The sequence below is a fragment of the Sebastes fasciatus genome, chromosome 8, assembly GCF_043250625.1.
Source record: "Sebastes fasciatus isolate fSebFas1 chromosome 8, fSebFas1.pri, whole genome shotgun sequence".
Classification (NCBI taxonomy): domain Eukaryota; kingdom Metazoa; phylum Chordata; class Actinopteri; order Perciformes; family Sebastidae; genus Sebastes; species Sebastes fasciatus.
The window spans coordinates 31,181,488-31,195,067 of NC_133802.1; the positions used below are offsets into that span (position 1 = coordinate 31,181,488).

Consider the following 13,580-nt stretch of genomic DNA (forward strand, 5'->3'; position numbering starts at 1 on the left):
TGACCTCAAGATATGTGAATGAAAATGGGTTCTCTGGGTACCCACGAGTCTCCAATTTACAGACATGTCCATTTTATGATAATCACATGCAGTTTGGGGTCAAGTCATAGTCAAGTCAGCAGACTGACACACTGACAGCTGTTGTTGCCTGTTGGGCTGCAGTTTGCCATGTTATGATTTAAGCATATCGTTTTATGCTAAATGCAGTACCTGTGAGGGTTTCTGGACAATATCTGTCATTGTTTTGTGTTGATAATTGATTTACAATAACAAATATATACATACATTTGCATTAAGTAAGCATATCTGTCCACTCCCATGTTGATAAGAGTATCAAATACTTCCAAATCTCCCTTTAAGGTACATTTTGAACAGATAAATAATGTGCAATTAAAAACTTAAATATTTTAATCAGTTGACAGTCTAAAGGCAAAGACTGTATCCACCCCCCACAAAATATACGGACCCTGCAAAGAAAATAGAGAGAAAGATGGAGATGGATAAAATAAAGAAGAGACCTGAGAGTAGAATGAGTGCAAAGTGAAGAGAAAATTAAAATTGAGATAATTGGTGAGTAAAAGCAAAAAAAAACTGGGAGAGAATGAAAAGCGGAGGCTGAGAATGTGAGGAAGCTCTCCCCCCCTCTCTCCCTCTCTAACTCTCTCCGTGGCTCACCTTTCCATCGACCCCTCATCATTGATTATCTGGGGCCCATTAGGGCCCATTGTTAAAAACAAATCATTAGGGCCGCTCGATGGGCTTAGAGCCTGGCGCTCCATTTGTCTGGCCTTAAATGGCACTAAGCTCACCAAGCATCTGCAAGGCAAATAGGGGAAGGATGGAGAAAAGTAAAGAGAAAGGGGGGGAGAGATAGAGATAGAGAGAGAGAGAGAGAGAGAGAGAGGAAGTGGAAAACATGGGAGCTTAAAATGGGGATGAAGAGAGGGAAGCAAAACAGAAGAAGAGAGAGGAGATGGCGAGAGGACGAAGTGACGGAGAGAGAGTAAGGGGAGGGAGGGAGCGAGAGAGATAGAGAGCGAGAGAGAGAGAGAGAGAGGGAGAGAGAGAGAGAGAACGAGCGTGGAGGGAGCCTCATCCATTTTAATGAGCTTCCTGTGTAAATGTGTTCCTGCGGAGAAGGAGCCGAAGGCGGCCGCGCGGCGCTCCTAATCCCCCCACGCTCCCGTCATTAAGGGCAGCCCTGTCACACACACACACACACACACACACACACACACCCCTACACGCACACCCCGGACACACACACTTACACAGACACGCACACACTGCCTGGGCTGCTGCAGGACGGGACCGCTGTCGCCACTCTGACAGGTCGTCACACACCAGTGAATTCCCCAGGAGCCCCTGGCCTCACTGCAGGCAGAGAGAGAGAGAGAGAGAGAGAGAGAGAGAGAGAGAGAGGCAGAGAGCGGGAGGGAGGGAAGGAGGGAGGGAGGGAGAGAGAGAGAGGGAGAGAGAGAGAGAGAGAGAGAGAGAGAGGCAGCATCCAGTGATATAGTTTTGCGTGGTTATGAGCCCACCTTGCATTTGTGAATCTGCCTATTTTCAGTCTCATGCAAAAAAACTAGGTGAGTGTTTTTGCCTCGTCTTTTTATAGCATGTTAGTGGTTTGCCAACAAAATGCACAGATAGGGCAAAAAGAAAATCACTCAACAGACAGACAGCCACACACACACACACACACACACACACACACACACACACACACACAGCCCCAGAGCAAAACGACTAATGTCTGCCACTCCTCCCTTTAAAATTGCCTCCTATAAAAGGAGGAAGAGAGGGAGAGATGGAGGAAGGGAGTGGAGGGGAGTGTCAGACACACACTCTTTCTCCCTTCTCTCTCTCTGTCTCTCTCACTCCCCGTGATTAGGCCTAATTATGGTGGCGCAGACGCCTGGCAGCCCCAGTCATGCAGCTTTAATTGACCGTTATTCATCTGCGGGCTAACGCTCGGCAAGGGTAGGCGGTGCAAGCAGAGGGAGGAAGGGGAGGGAGTATCGGGGAGGGAGGGGTGGCGATGGGATTTTGGCATGCGGGAGCCATGGCGGCGGGGGTGGATGGGAGTTTTTTTGCGGGCGCCTTAGCGTAGCCTAGTGGAACTGCGCGTCGCAAGGCTAATTGCTAGCCCCGAGGGATTAGGCCAGGTGATTACACACTGGGCGGTGTAATTACATAAGCAGCGGCTAGCGGGGCCCCGGCTCGCGGCTCCGGGGTCACGCGCCGTAGCCCTCACCCAAGATTAATTGGAGCTGCCACTGGAGTGCGAGGCACCGCCGGAGAGAGCGGTTATACGATTAGCATTAACATTTCAGCGGCGGAGGCGATCGATGAATGGTTCACCCCCCCCCTACCCCCCTCTCGGTACTGGCTCCAACCCCCCCATCTCATCTCCCCGCTCTTGTATGCGTGCCCTCCCTCCTCACAGTTCCTCTCTCTCTCTCTCTCTCTCTCTCTCTCTCTCTCTCTCTCCCCTTTTCCCTCACCATTTAGTGAGGCGGGAGACATGCAGGCGCTAGCTAATTTGAACACAGTTGCAAAACAATATTTGCGGTTGCATGCGTCCCAGTGTTGGTTTTGATTTTGTTGTTTTCCTCAGCTTGTTTCCCATGTATGCTTTTGTGCTGCGGCAGTCACACACAGCTGAGCTCTGATTGGTGTGATCGCAGCGGCTCGGGAGGAGAGAAACGAGAGAGAGAGGGGAGAGGAGAGAGGAGAGGTGTTTGTAGCTAGAGAGCGAGCTCAGGAAAGGCCCTGGAAAACAGCTGTGGTTTGAGACCCCGAGCGGGCGGAGAGCATCATCATCCACACTTTGACACTTTCAAAGGGTCATGGCGCAGATGCCTCACTGTTCTGACAGCTTTTTATCCGCTTTCTCAAATCCGCGTCCTTGTACTCATGAAGATGTGCACGAAACGGAGAGAAAAGTGATAGGATGATAGAAAGGATTACAGTGAAAAAAGAAGTGGGAGTAAAACTGAAAGAGGCAAGACAAGGCGGAGGTAAAGAGACGGGATGAGATGGAGTGATGAGGAGGAGAGAGGTGAAAGAAAACTGGAGGAAGAGAAAGGAGTAAACAAGACAGATTTTCAGAGGTCATGGAGAAGTAGAGAGAACAGAAAAAAAAAGGATGGTAAAGACAGAACAAGAGACAGAGAGAGAGGGAGCAAGGTGAGAGGCGCCTTTCCCCCCTCAAGGAGGACAAAAGACGAAGCCAATAATGGAGAGGCCTTTTCAGAAGCAGAGGTTGCAGGACGCTCCATCTTTTCACCGGTTTCAATGCAGCCAAGAGAGTGAGAGGGAGAGAGGGAGGGAGACGGAGCGGAGGGCGTAAAAAAAGGGAGAGAAGAGAGGAGGGATGAGTGTTAATTAGAAGGTCCTTCAGCCCGTGGCCCCGGTCAAGACGCAGGGGCCGCCCCAGCTGTCGGAGCATGACACACTGGCATTGTGCATTCAGCCCTCATTATGTGTGTGGGTCTGGAGCTGTGTGTGTGTTTCTGTGTATATGTCGTGTGCGTGTATGTGTGAGGCGGCAGGGGGAAGGAAAGGCTGCAGTCCAGGGTACAGCAATGGCCAGCGGCGCTTGCTGCGGCGTGACAAGACTGATGAGGCACTGGGGCGACGCAGGGGCCTCTGGAGCTCCGCTGATAAAAATACACCGCATACGTTGGTGTGGCGGCATGCGCACACGCGAGAAAGAAAGAGTTGAGACGTGCTTGAAACTATTCCTTTAGCGTTAGGCAATCACACGCTACGCATCCCCTCATCCACGCTTAATGCGTTCGTCATTTTAAAGCATCCAGTGAAATCACAAACTGAACTTAATGTTGTCTTTTTTGTGTCCACAGAGAACTGTCCCACCCTCCACCTCTACTGTCCCCTCCAACGGCCCCTCACATCGCCTTAGGACCTCACCTGCGGCCTCCTTTCCTGGGCATGCCCTCCGCTCTTTGCCAGGCCCCTGGTGAGTCATAAATCATGCTAAGGCTAAATAGATAATACTAATAATGCACAGTACCAATGGGGAAGCATGGCGTGTACGTATACTTGGAAAACTATTAGGGCTTCAATCGATTAAAATATTGAATCTCAAATTAATCACACATTTTTTTAATCTGTTCAAAATGTACCTTAAAGGGAGATTCGTCAAGTATTTAATACTCTTATCAACATGGGAGTGGACAAATATGCTGCTTAATGCAAATGTATGTATATATTTATTACTGGAAATCAATTAACAACACAAAACAATGACACATATTGTCCAGAAACCCTCACAGGTACTGCATTTAGCATAAATATGTTCAAATCATAACATGGCAAACTGCAGCCCAACAGGCAACAACAGCTGTCAGTGTGTCAGTGTGCTGACTTGACTATGACTTGCCCCAAACTGCATGTGATTATCATAAAGTGGGCATGTTTGTAAAGGGGAGACTCGTGGGTACCCATAGAACACATTTACATTCACTGATTTGGAGATCAAAGGTCAAAGGGCCCCTTTGAAAAAGGCCTTAAGTTTGAAGTGGTATTTAACCTCTTGACAAACTAGTTGGTTGGTACCAATGGTTCCTTATGTTTTCTAGTTTCATATGATTCCAGTGTCTTCACTCTAGCTTTAACACTGAGCCCGCTACTACCTAAATATCGCAAGTTGCGTTAATGCGTTAAAGAGATTAACGGCGTTAAAACAAATTTGCGTTAACGAGTTAACTTTGTCAGCCCTAAAAATGTATATATACATATCTATTTTCACATTTGCACCGATATGAAGGGAGTGATCCATGGCTAAAGGTATATATTTAAAGTTTCATAAAGGTACGGTAGTTACTGTAAAATATCATTTTGCAGTAACCCGTCAAGACAGGTAGAATTGTTTTCTTGCAGAGTACCTTTTGGTAAATTTTTTAAATGTTTTCTCCACTGGTTGTAACATAACGGAGTTTCCATTTCACTTTTTACATTTTTGCTTAAAGGCGTGTATTTTCTTGTTGTTTCTATCACAGGTTATGGTTTCCTCCAACCAGCTCAAGCTGAGCTCTTTGCTCGGCAGCAGGAGATGCTACGGAAGCAGAATCTGGCCAGGTGTGTGTCTTGTAATGTTACTGTATGTAACAATAGTGTAATTATGGCATAATGGTGAAAATGGATAGTTAAAATCAAAGGTTTGTTGCGTGGGTTTATTGTAACTGAGCAAAAGAGTAGCTTCAACGTGGGAAGTTTGTTTTTGGAGAAGGCAAACTTGTGGACGCAGTCATATGTTTTTAATATACACCCACAAGCAGTGTTGTAAATGTGAAATACTGTAAAATTTTAAACATTTGGCCTGTACATTAAAGTGCCTGTGTGTTTCACTGCCTCAGACTTGAGATGTCGGCAGAGCTGCTGAGACAGAAAGAGTTGGAAAGTCTCCACCAGCGACAGCAGCAGCACCGTCTTCTGGGCTCCGACCCTTTGGGAGTTCTACCTCCTGGCCTGCCACCCGACCATCCAGCCCTGCGGAGCCTCCACGACATCCCAGAGGGCCATCCGCTCCGTGAGGAACTGGCCCGCCGCTCAAATGCAATGCTGGTGCTTCGCCATGGGGCTGCCACACCCCTCCTAACCCTCAACCACCACCACCAGCATCAACAACAACCAGGGCCCCCCTCCACACCCAAAGACATCCAGGCACACAGATCTACCGCTGGGCCAGATGCCGAATCCAGGAAGGCCCCCCGCAGGGCCCCCCAGACACAGCTCCACGCCGGGGATCACACAGGAGGAAGAGAGGACAGGGGAAGGGAGGGAGACAGGGAGGTGCAGGATGAGGACATGAAGGACTCGGACAGTGAGACAGAGATGTGTGAGGAGAGGCAGGACAGTGTTGGCGCCAAGTCCAGCAGTAAACCCAGGGACAGGGAGAGAGACGGGGGTAAAGAGACTGGCAGCAAGGGAGTGTGTGACAGTGCCAAGGAGACTGGAGAGAGTTCAGGCAGGCTGAGCGCCCCTTGTAGTTCAGCAGGTACAGAGTCACCCAGTCGACACCTGTTCACCCCTGGACTGGGCAAGGCTGATGTCAAATACCACCTGCCACCTGGGTTCATGCCACCCCTGCCTGCTCTTCACGCCCAGTCGCTGCCCTTTGGATTCCCCTACGCCAACCCCTACCTTCACACGGGTAAGAGACTCAGTCACACACACACACACACACACAAACACAGCTGACATGTGAAACCCATTAGCGTCACTCTTTGTGTGCGTGTCTCCAGTGTGGAGACCTCTCCCTGTTAGGGGCCCTGCCGCTGACCCTAGTGTGATCTCGTGCACACCACCAGCAGCACAGCCACGTGGGCAGAAAAGAGGGATGAGGGGGTTGTTTGTTCACATACTGAAGAAAACTACCATAAACTAACTTTATGCTGTGAACGTATAAATTCCCACCATGAGAAAAAATCAATATCCGTTTAAGTGTACACTATATTTAGAATATTTTCACTGCTTTATCTTGCCATCAGACAGCCATATCCGAAGGGGAACTGATGGTGAATGGTAAATGGACTTGCATTTATACAGCGCTCTCTAGTCTTCCGACCACTCAAAGCGCTCTTATCAGGGCTCAAGACTACATTTTTGCATTGGTTGCACTGGTGTTCACATAAGTAGTAATATCAATACCAGTGACATTCCATGATTCTTGATATCAATTCGATACCACGGTAAAAAAGAGTAAATTAAAATGTCATAAAAAAAGTCATCGTATGGTAGTGATGTTAAGTGCTGTGCTGAGGCTTCGGAGCATGTGTTGAATAATCCAGGAAGTTTTCCGCGATGCGTGTATCGATCCTTGTATCGTTTTAGACCAATGACGTCATTGATGATGTCCGAAGCCTCGCTGCCCGGCCGTACCGCTTGACTGGTTCAGGAAGTGGTTCAGATCTTCACTGGTTGAACTAATGCCACTTTCCAGAAGTGACACACAACACTAATATTACCCCTCCTGCCATTATTATATTACATTACACTACAATACAATACAATTACTGACCAAAGGATTGGTTTACACACATAAGATGCATTACTCATAAAACAATTACAGTTTATTATACATGCATGTTATATACTCATGAAATAGACTCTAGAAAATAGACATTATATTACATATTATATAGATATAAATGGATTACATGGTAATATATTTGTTTTCATTGTTTGTAGTCATTCCCAAAAGCCTTTACTGACGCAAAATACAGCATATCACAGATCACATGGTTAAAATCATATCTGCCTGTTTTACACTCTTTGGCCACCAGATGTTTTTTTGTACACATGAAGCCTCGAGAAATGAACCCTTTTCCGAACCAATTTGCTGGAAAGCTTCAATGCTTCATGAAGCTTCAGCTCGCCATCACTATCATATAGCATGTCGAAAAATGTCATGAAAAAAAAGTCATAGTATAGTAAGTCGAAAAAAGCCATAGAATGGGACCGACGGACAGATGTAACCCAAAAACATAGTGTCGCCGGCACGGAGGCATAACAATATTTTGAGCTGCATTTTATAAAAATGTGGACGGTCAATTCGTCAAAGTGTTTCTAAGCTTGCAGTTTCAGGTTCTGCATCACTAAAAAGTGGCAGCAAGATCCTCTCTATTAATAGCAACTTTGTACCTGGTGTTTATATTGACACATCGTTTTCACCCACTGCTGCTTTCAGGCTCTATGGGAGGTCTTTTCATGGATGGGGAGGACTCAGCCACAGCAAACCCTGTGGAGGACATCAGCAAGTGGAGTGTGGAGGACGTGTGTGGCTTCATAAGCAGCCTGGCCGGATGTGCTGAATACACACAGGTGAGGACTCAGGGAGAGGGAGGAGAGAGAGAGAGAGAGGAGGGGATGGAGGCCAGGGGCAGGCTGACTAGTAACCATAGAAGAAGAACAGTGACCCATATATAATACATACTGCAACACTACTGTAGTACTTTGATAGGCATCTCTCATTATGTTTAGGTAGAAGCACTAAACCTGCACAGCACGGATTGTTTCAAGTTTACTGTGAATGTCTGTGGAAGCACGAATGGTCATGTTCACAACTGCAGCCATATCTGTGGGCTTTGTGTGAATGAGGGCGAGTTAGCAGTGCATGTACACCTGTAGCCTGTGTGTGGATGAAATGTGTACGTGTCTGTACAACCACGTATTGTTCCAAAATGAAATATCCAGAATTTGAGAAAGGTGTACCGATCTTGCCTTTGCTTATTTACATAGTATAGCATGTCGAAAGTCATAAAAAAGTCATAATATATGTCGAAAAAAGGTCATCGTATAGCATTTAAAACAAAAGTCATAAAAAAGCCATAGTATAGTATGTTTAAAAAAAATAGTATAGCATGTCGAAAAAGTCCCAGGTGAAGAAGGTGAATCAGTCTTGCCGTTACTTATATCCATCTTTAACAAAATATTATAAAATTTGTAAAAAGGGTAGTTTTCTTTCTCTACGTGTCTTCAAACGCTCACATGACGACATGTACGTTTAAAGTTATTAGTCACTGTAATCATTCTGGCTGAGGTGTGAAGTGATTCCTTCTTAATGTAACAGATGACAAAATCCTTTTTCCATGCACGAATGATCTGTAAAGTTCAGCTGAAGCTAATATGAGGCGTCACCTCTCTGAGTCAGCCTAATCAAGAGGGCATCGTCTGTAAAAGATTCTTCTTGGTATGAAATTCCCCGTTATTAGCTTCAGATGAACTTTAGAAATGCATGGACCAAGATTATGGAATTTGTTCCTCTCATCTCTGACACTGAAGTCATGAAGTCATGCTAGTAACGGATTTATTCATGGCCAGTCTTGACAGGAGGAATGATTCCAGTGACCAATAACTCTTAACGTACATATGGACATGTGAATATTGTATTAAAGAGGAAGTTGAATATCTGAACCTATTTTTTAAGAGATAACATGTTGCTGAAGACCCCGTCAGGGGCCGAGCACATCGAGACGCGTCGCTACTAAAACGCCTCGGCAAAGTGCGTCGAGCAAAACAGTAAAACTGAGTCTTTAACCATGAGATCAACTGTGGTCTCTCTAACGTTACTGCTAACTCCATACTCACCATCAGTGTCTCTCTCGCTCGATCTCTCGCTCGATCTCTCTCTCTCTCGCTCGCTCTCTCTCTCTCTCGCTCACTCTCTCTCTCTCTTGCTTGATCTCTCGCTTGATCTCTCGATCTCTCTCTCTCTCGATCTCTCTCTCTCTCTCTCTCGCTCACTCTCTCGATCTAGCTCGCTCTCGCTCTTGATCACGCTCTCTCTCGCTTGTTCTCTCACTCCCTCTCTTGATCTCTCTCGCTCAATCTCTCTCTCTCTCTCGCTCTCAATTTCTCGCTCACTCGCTCTCAATCTCTTGCTCGTTCTCTCGTTCGTTCGCTCTCTCGCTCGTTCTCGATCTCTCGCTCGCTTTTGATCTCGATCTCGCTCGCTTTCGATCTCTCTCGCTCTCTTGCAGTAGCTCTCTACAGTAGCCTGCATGAAACTATCACGACATGAGATATGAATTGCCTCCTTCCCGCTCACAGTCGAACAGCTAACTAGCCTGCCGTACCACATCTACCGGCATCAAAACAGGAAGGAAGTAGTAAAATCCGCCTCTTGCTTGAATTGATTGGCTGCCTGGGTCAAGTGTGACATTCACGAGAGGTGCGAGTCCGCACCTGGCGCCGAAAATTTTAACTTTTATGCGCATCTAAAAACTGTGAGAAAAACGCGGCGCAAGAGAGGAGCGCATGTCAGACGCAGCGTACCATAGTTATTTAAGGAAAACGTGTTTCTAGCGACGCGTCTCAGTGTGATGGACAACATTTTCTCCACATCTGCATCCCCTTTAACGTTAAAATGTTGAATGATAAACAACTATTTTTTCCCCTCTCAAAATGGGCATCTAACATTTTGGAATAGAGTCACTGTTTTGAAGGTTGTGTGAATGAAAGTGTAGGTTTGTGTGTCGAGTGTGTTTCTGTGTGTGTGTATATGTCGGGGCTGTGGCTGAAGCGGCTGTGTCGCCATGTGTCGCCAGGTGTTTCGGGAGCAGGCCATTGATGGAGAGACATTACCGCTGCTCACTGAGGAGCACCTGCTCAACACCATGGGACTAAAGCTGGGGCCCGCGCTCAAGATCCGCTCACAGGTACACACACCACAGAGCAGCGTGTGTGTTTGTGTGTGTGATCGAGTGGACTTGTGTCTGTTTGAATGTGTGTTTCTGTCCGTAGGCCCAAGACGAACCGCTAGCGTAGCATGTAGATGATTCCCTTAAAGTAGCCAGCCCCACAGACTGCAGCCTCTCTTCTTCTCTCTCTGTTTAAAACATATTAGTCCGTTTACACAACGCTCAACAGGCTTTTACTGACGGTCACATGGTCTCCTCTCGTCTCCTCAGGTGGCGCGGCGTGTTGGCAGGCTTTTCTACATGACTGGATTCCCGCTGGCGTTCCCGTTTCCGCCTTCTGCCGCACTGCGCCCCCCAGACCGCGATCGGGACCCCCTGACGACGCCATCTGACACCCCCCTGCCTCTCTCTCTGTCCCTGCCCCACAGACCCACTTCCACCAGCAGCAGCTCCTCTCCGTACAGCGGGCCCACCCCGGGGTGCTCCTCCCCAAAGCAGGAAAACGGTAACGGCTCCGCTGTCGTGGGAAGATACGAGGCCAAGACGCCGTCGTAGGAGCGGACAGAGAGATTGACTCCCGGGCCCTCACTTTGGGACCTTTACGCTGAAATCTTTGGGGAAAATATTGGACTGGAATAAAAGACAAACTGGACCGTATCCGACAAACCAATCAGCTTCTGAGCTCCTCTGCAGTAGCCGAGCAGAATCCAAACAAACTGGGTTGGAAGGGAGACACGTGAAGCGACAGAGAAAAAAAAGGAGACAGCTGGTCGCAGACAGCCTGCCAAAAAAACAGGAGCGAAGCCCTGCCACAAATGCGACATTCTTGCAAGTCAGACGCTAGCGGAAACCCTTCCTTCCTTCCTGGGCTGGAGGAAGCTCTGCTCACTCACTCTCTTTCTCTTGTCTCCGTCTCTCTCTGACTGCTCCTCACCACAAGCCCTGCAGAAACCAGGAATTAAAAAAAAAAAAAAAGACACGCCGCTCCCCTTTTTTTTTTTCTCTCCCTCGCTTGTTTCTCGAGGCCAAACGGCAGCGTGGAGCAGTCTTTTTAGAGGCTGGAGTTGAAGCATATGCTGAGCAGCACCAGCTCCCTCTTATCACTGCAACTATGCATTCCACTGTCCCGATACCAAAGATGACCGGACGTGTGGAATTGAAACCGTGTTTCACGACGTGTCTGCTTCTTTTTGCATTAATGGTCTCAGAGAAAGGACTGGTCCAACAGGGAAACGCTAGGCTAGTGCCTCAGATGATGGACTGTGTAGAGGTGACACAGGTAGAGCGGTCATTTACTGACTTAAAAACGGAGAGGCGGCTACGGCTTACGTCATTGTATGCTCGTGTTGACTACTGTGGGAGGTAGGAAAAACATGCAAAATTGTACAGAATCATGCTTAAGATGAAAATATCCTGAAGGTTACATACGTGGTACTTTTACTTTTTTTGTTAAATGTAGTTGCACGAATAAGGTTTTCTTTACTGAAGAAAAATGTGACTTGCTGAACTTTGGTGGTACTTTTTGTTCATAACTCTTTTTGTTCCGTTTTTAAAAAAAATGTAATATTAAAAAAAAAAGGACGCTCCAATCTTGAATGCTACTTCAGCATATAAATATGAGGAAAAAAATATTTATAGGACTTTTGATGTAGTAGATAAAGCAGATTATGATATGTATTATAATTAGCCCGTAAAATGGATTCCAAAGATACTTTTACTTTGTTTTCTCTTGGTTGCAGGGAAAAGAAAGGCACAAAGCTCTAAATGCAAATGTTTTCAATTTGTTATGGATTTTTTTTTTTTTTTTTTAAACTACGCAAGCAATGAATTAAAAAAACATGGTCTCTAGATTTCCCTTCGAAAGTTTTGTCTTCATCCTATTTTTCTATTCACCACACAGGTGAAATAAATCCTAAAGAAATTCCTCTGCTCTCTCGTGTTTGTGTTGAACAAAGTATATATATATCTACGCTTTTCCCTCCTCAGAGGCCTGGACTACGAAGCAGGATTAGTGAGGTAACTTCATGTTTAACCCTTCCTACAACGGTGGTAGATCGCCATGGTAACTTATGCTGAACACCTAACCTGCTCCGGACTATGTTCCACATCAACTCGTATAAAAGCACCTCCTACTGACCAATCAGAGCTTGGTGCGCGGATCTAAGATAATATTACACACACCTGAAGAAGTTAGTCATAATCCAGACTAAAAACAACAGTTTAAACTGACAGATGCAGGAAGGACAGCTGGCTGTGTGCTGTGGGTGTTTACCGCTTTGAATTATGTTTTTATATTTATTTTTTTACTCGCTCTCAAGTCCGTTTCACACCGCCGGAGACGGAGACGCAGCTGAAAGAAGGATGAAATAATCAACTTATTTAAAAGGGCATAAAGAAGTGTAATCTATTCATCCATTATACTCTGAAAGCTTTTCACTGCCCCATCTAGGCGACTATATCGGACTTTTCAGGCCGTTAAATTAATAAATCTGTTAATTTATGCATTCACACATCAGCATTTTTTCTTTTGCCAGCCCTCCTTCCTGCATTTGGCAGCTTCAATCGTGTTACTATTAGTCTGATTATGTGTTTAACTTCTTTGTATTTGTCTATTATAGTTTGTAAATCGTGCTGCTCTGCTGACTGTAGACTTGTCCATGTTTGTGATTGGTCAGATGCTGTAAACCCCGCCCCTTTTTATATGAACCCGCACGTAGCCAGATGGAGAAACCCTGGGTTGATTTACCGAGTTGATAACCAGCGTCGTAGGACGGCTTAGCGGGATCTCGTTTGTTAGGGCTAGTTAAAGGCAGGGTTGACGATGTTCTCCAGTCTATACTATTTGTTATACTGGTTGAAATGGTCTTTAGACCCCGACAGCGATCCATTACTGATGAGCTCTGAAAAAGGTCTGCAAAAGAGCCGTCATCTGTAGCTGCTGTAATCCTGTAAAAACATCTACTAATCACTGTCTCGTGGTCCGCTTGGAAAGAACCAATCGGATGCCTCCCTGCTCGTACTCTACCCTTGGCGTGCACCAGCCTGAACTCAGAACGCGTCGCACGTTTCCTGGAGAATGGAAGAGAAAACTCAGCCCTGCAGTAGCACCGCCACGGTTACTTGTCATGAGGTAGCGCTGTTGAGTTGAGGTCCTCTCTCCGCTCTGTGTCGGTGAAGTAGTTACGATGCGGCGGTGCGCGTGCATGTGTGTGTGTGTTGGGGGGCGTTGCCTTGGAAGGAGCCCCGAGTGGAGGGGGGGGGGTTTAGACGGAGCTCCTTCGGCGTTGCTACTTTCATATTATGCTAGCTTTCCAACATCGTCAACCCCATCTTTAAGAGATATCGAGAAGACACCCTGGGTGTGTTGAACTCGCTTCGTAGTACAGGCCGTTTGTGTAAAAACGTGCAGGA

General features: G+C 46.6%; 1 protein-coding gene across 7 annotated transcripts in view; it reads left to right on the forward strand.

The window, feature by feature from the left end:
* The window catches only part of samd11 (sterile alpha motif domain containing 11), a 130,380-nt gene extending 118,287 nt beyond the window's left edge, over nt 1-12,093 (forward strand). For 6 of the 7 annotated variants that reach the window (XM_074645012.1, XM_074645011.1, XM_074645009.1 and 3 more), the window contains 6 exons: nt 3,870-3,985; nt 5,028-5,106; nt 5,385-6,181; nt 7,718-7,851; nt 10,077-10,187; nt 10,440-12,093. In XM_074645012.1, coding sequence (XP_074501113.1) covers nt 3,870-3,985; nt 5,028-5,106; nt 5,385-6,181; nt 7,718-7,851; nt 10,077-10,187; nt 10,440-10,724 — 1,522 coding nt within the window. In that variant the 3' untranslated portion in view covers nt 10,725-12,093. The remainder of the gene's footprint in view (nt 1-3,869; nt 3,986-5,027; nt 5,107-5,384; nt 6,182-7,717; nt 7,852-10,076; nt 10,188-10,439) is intronic. The other variant, XM_074645010.1, reaches the window with a different exon arrangement.
* The last annotated feature ends 1,487 nt before the right edge of the window (nt 12,094-13,580 follow it).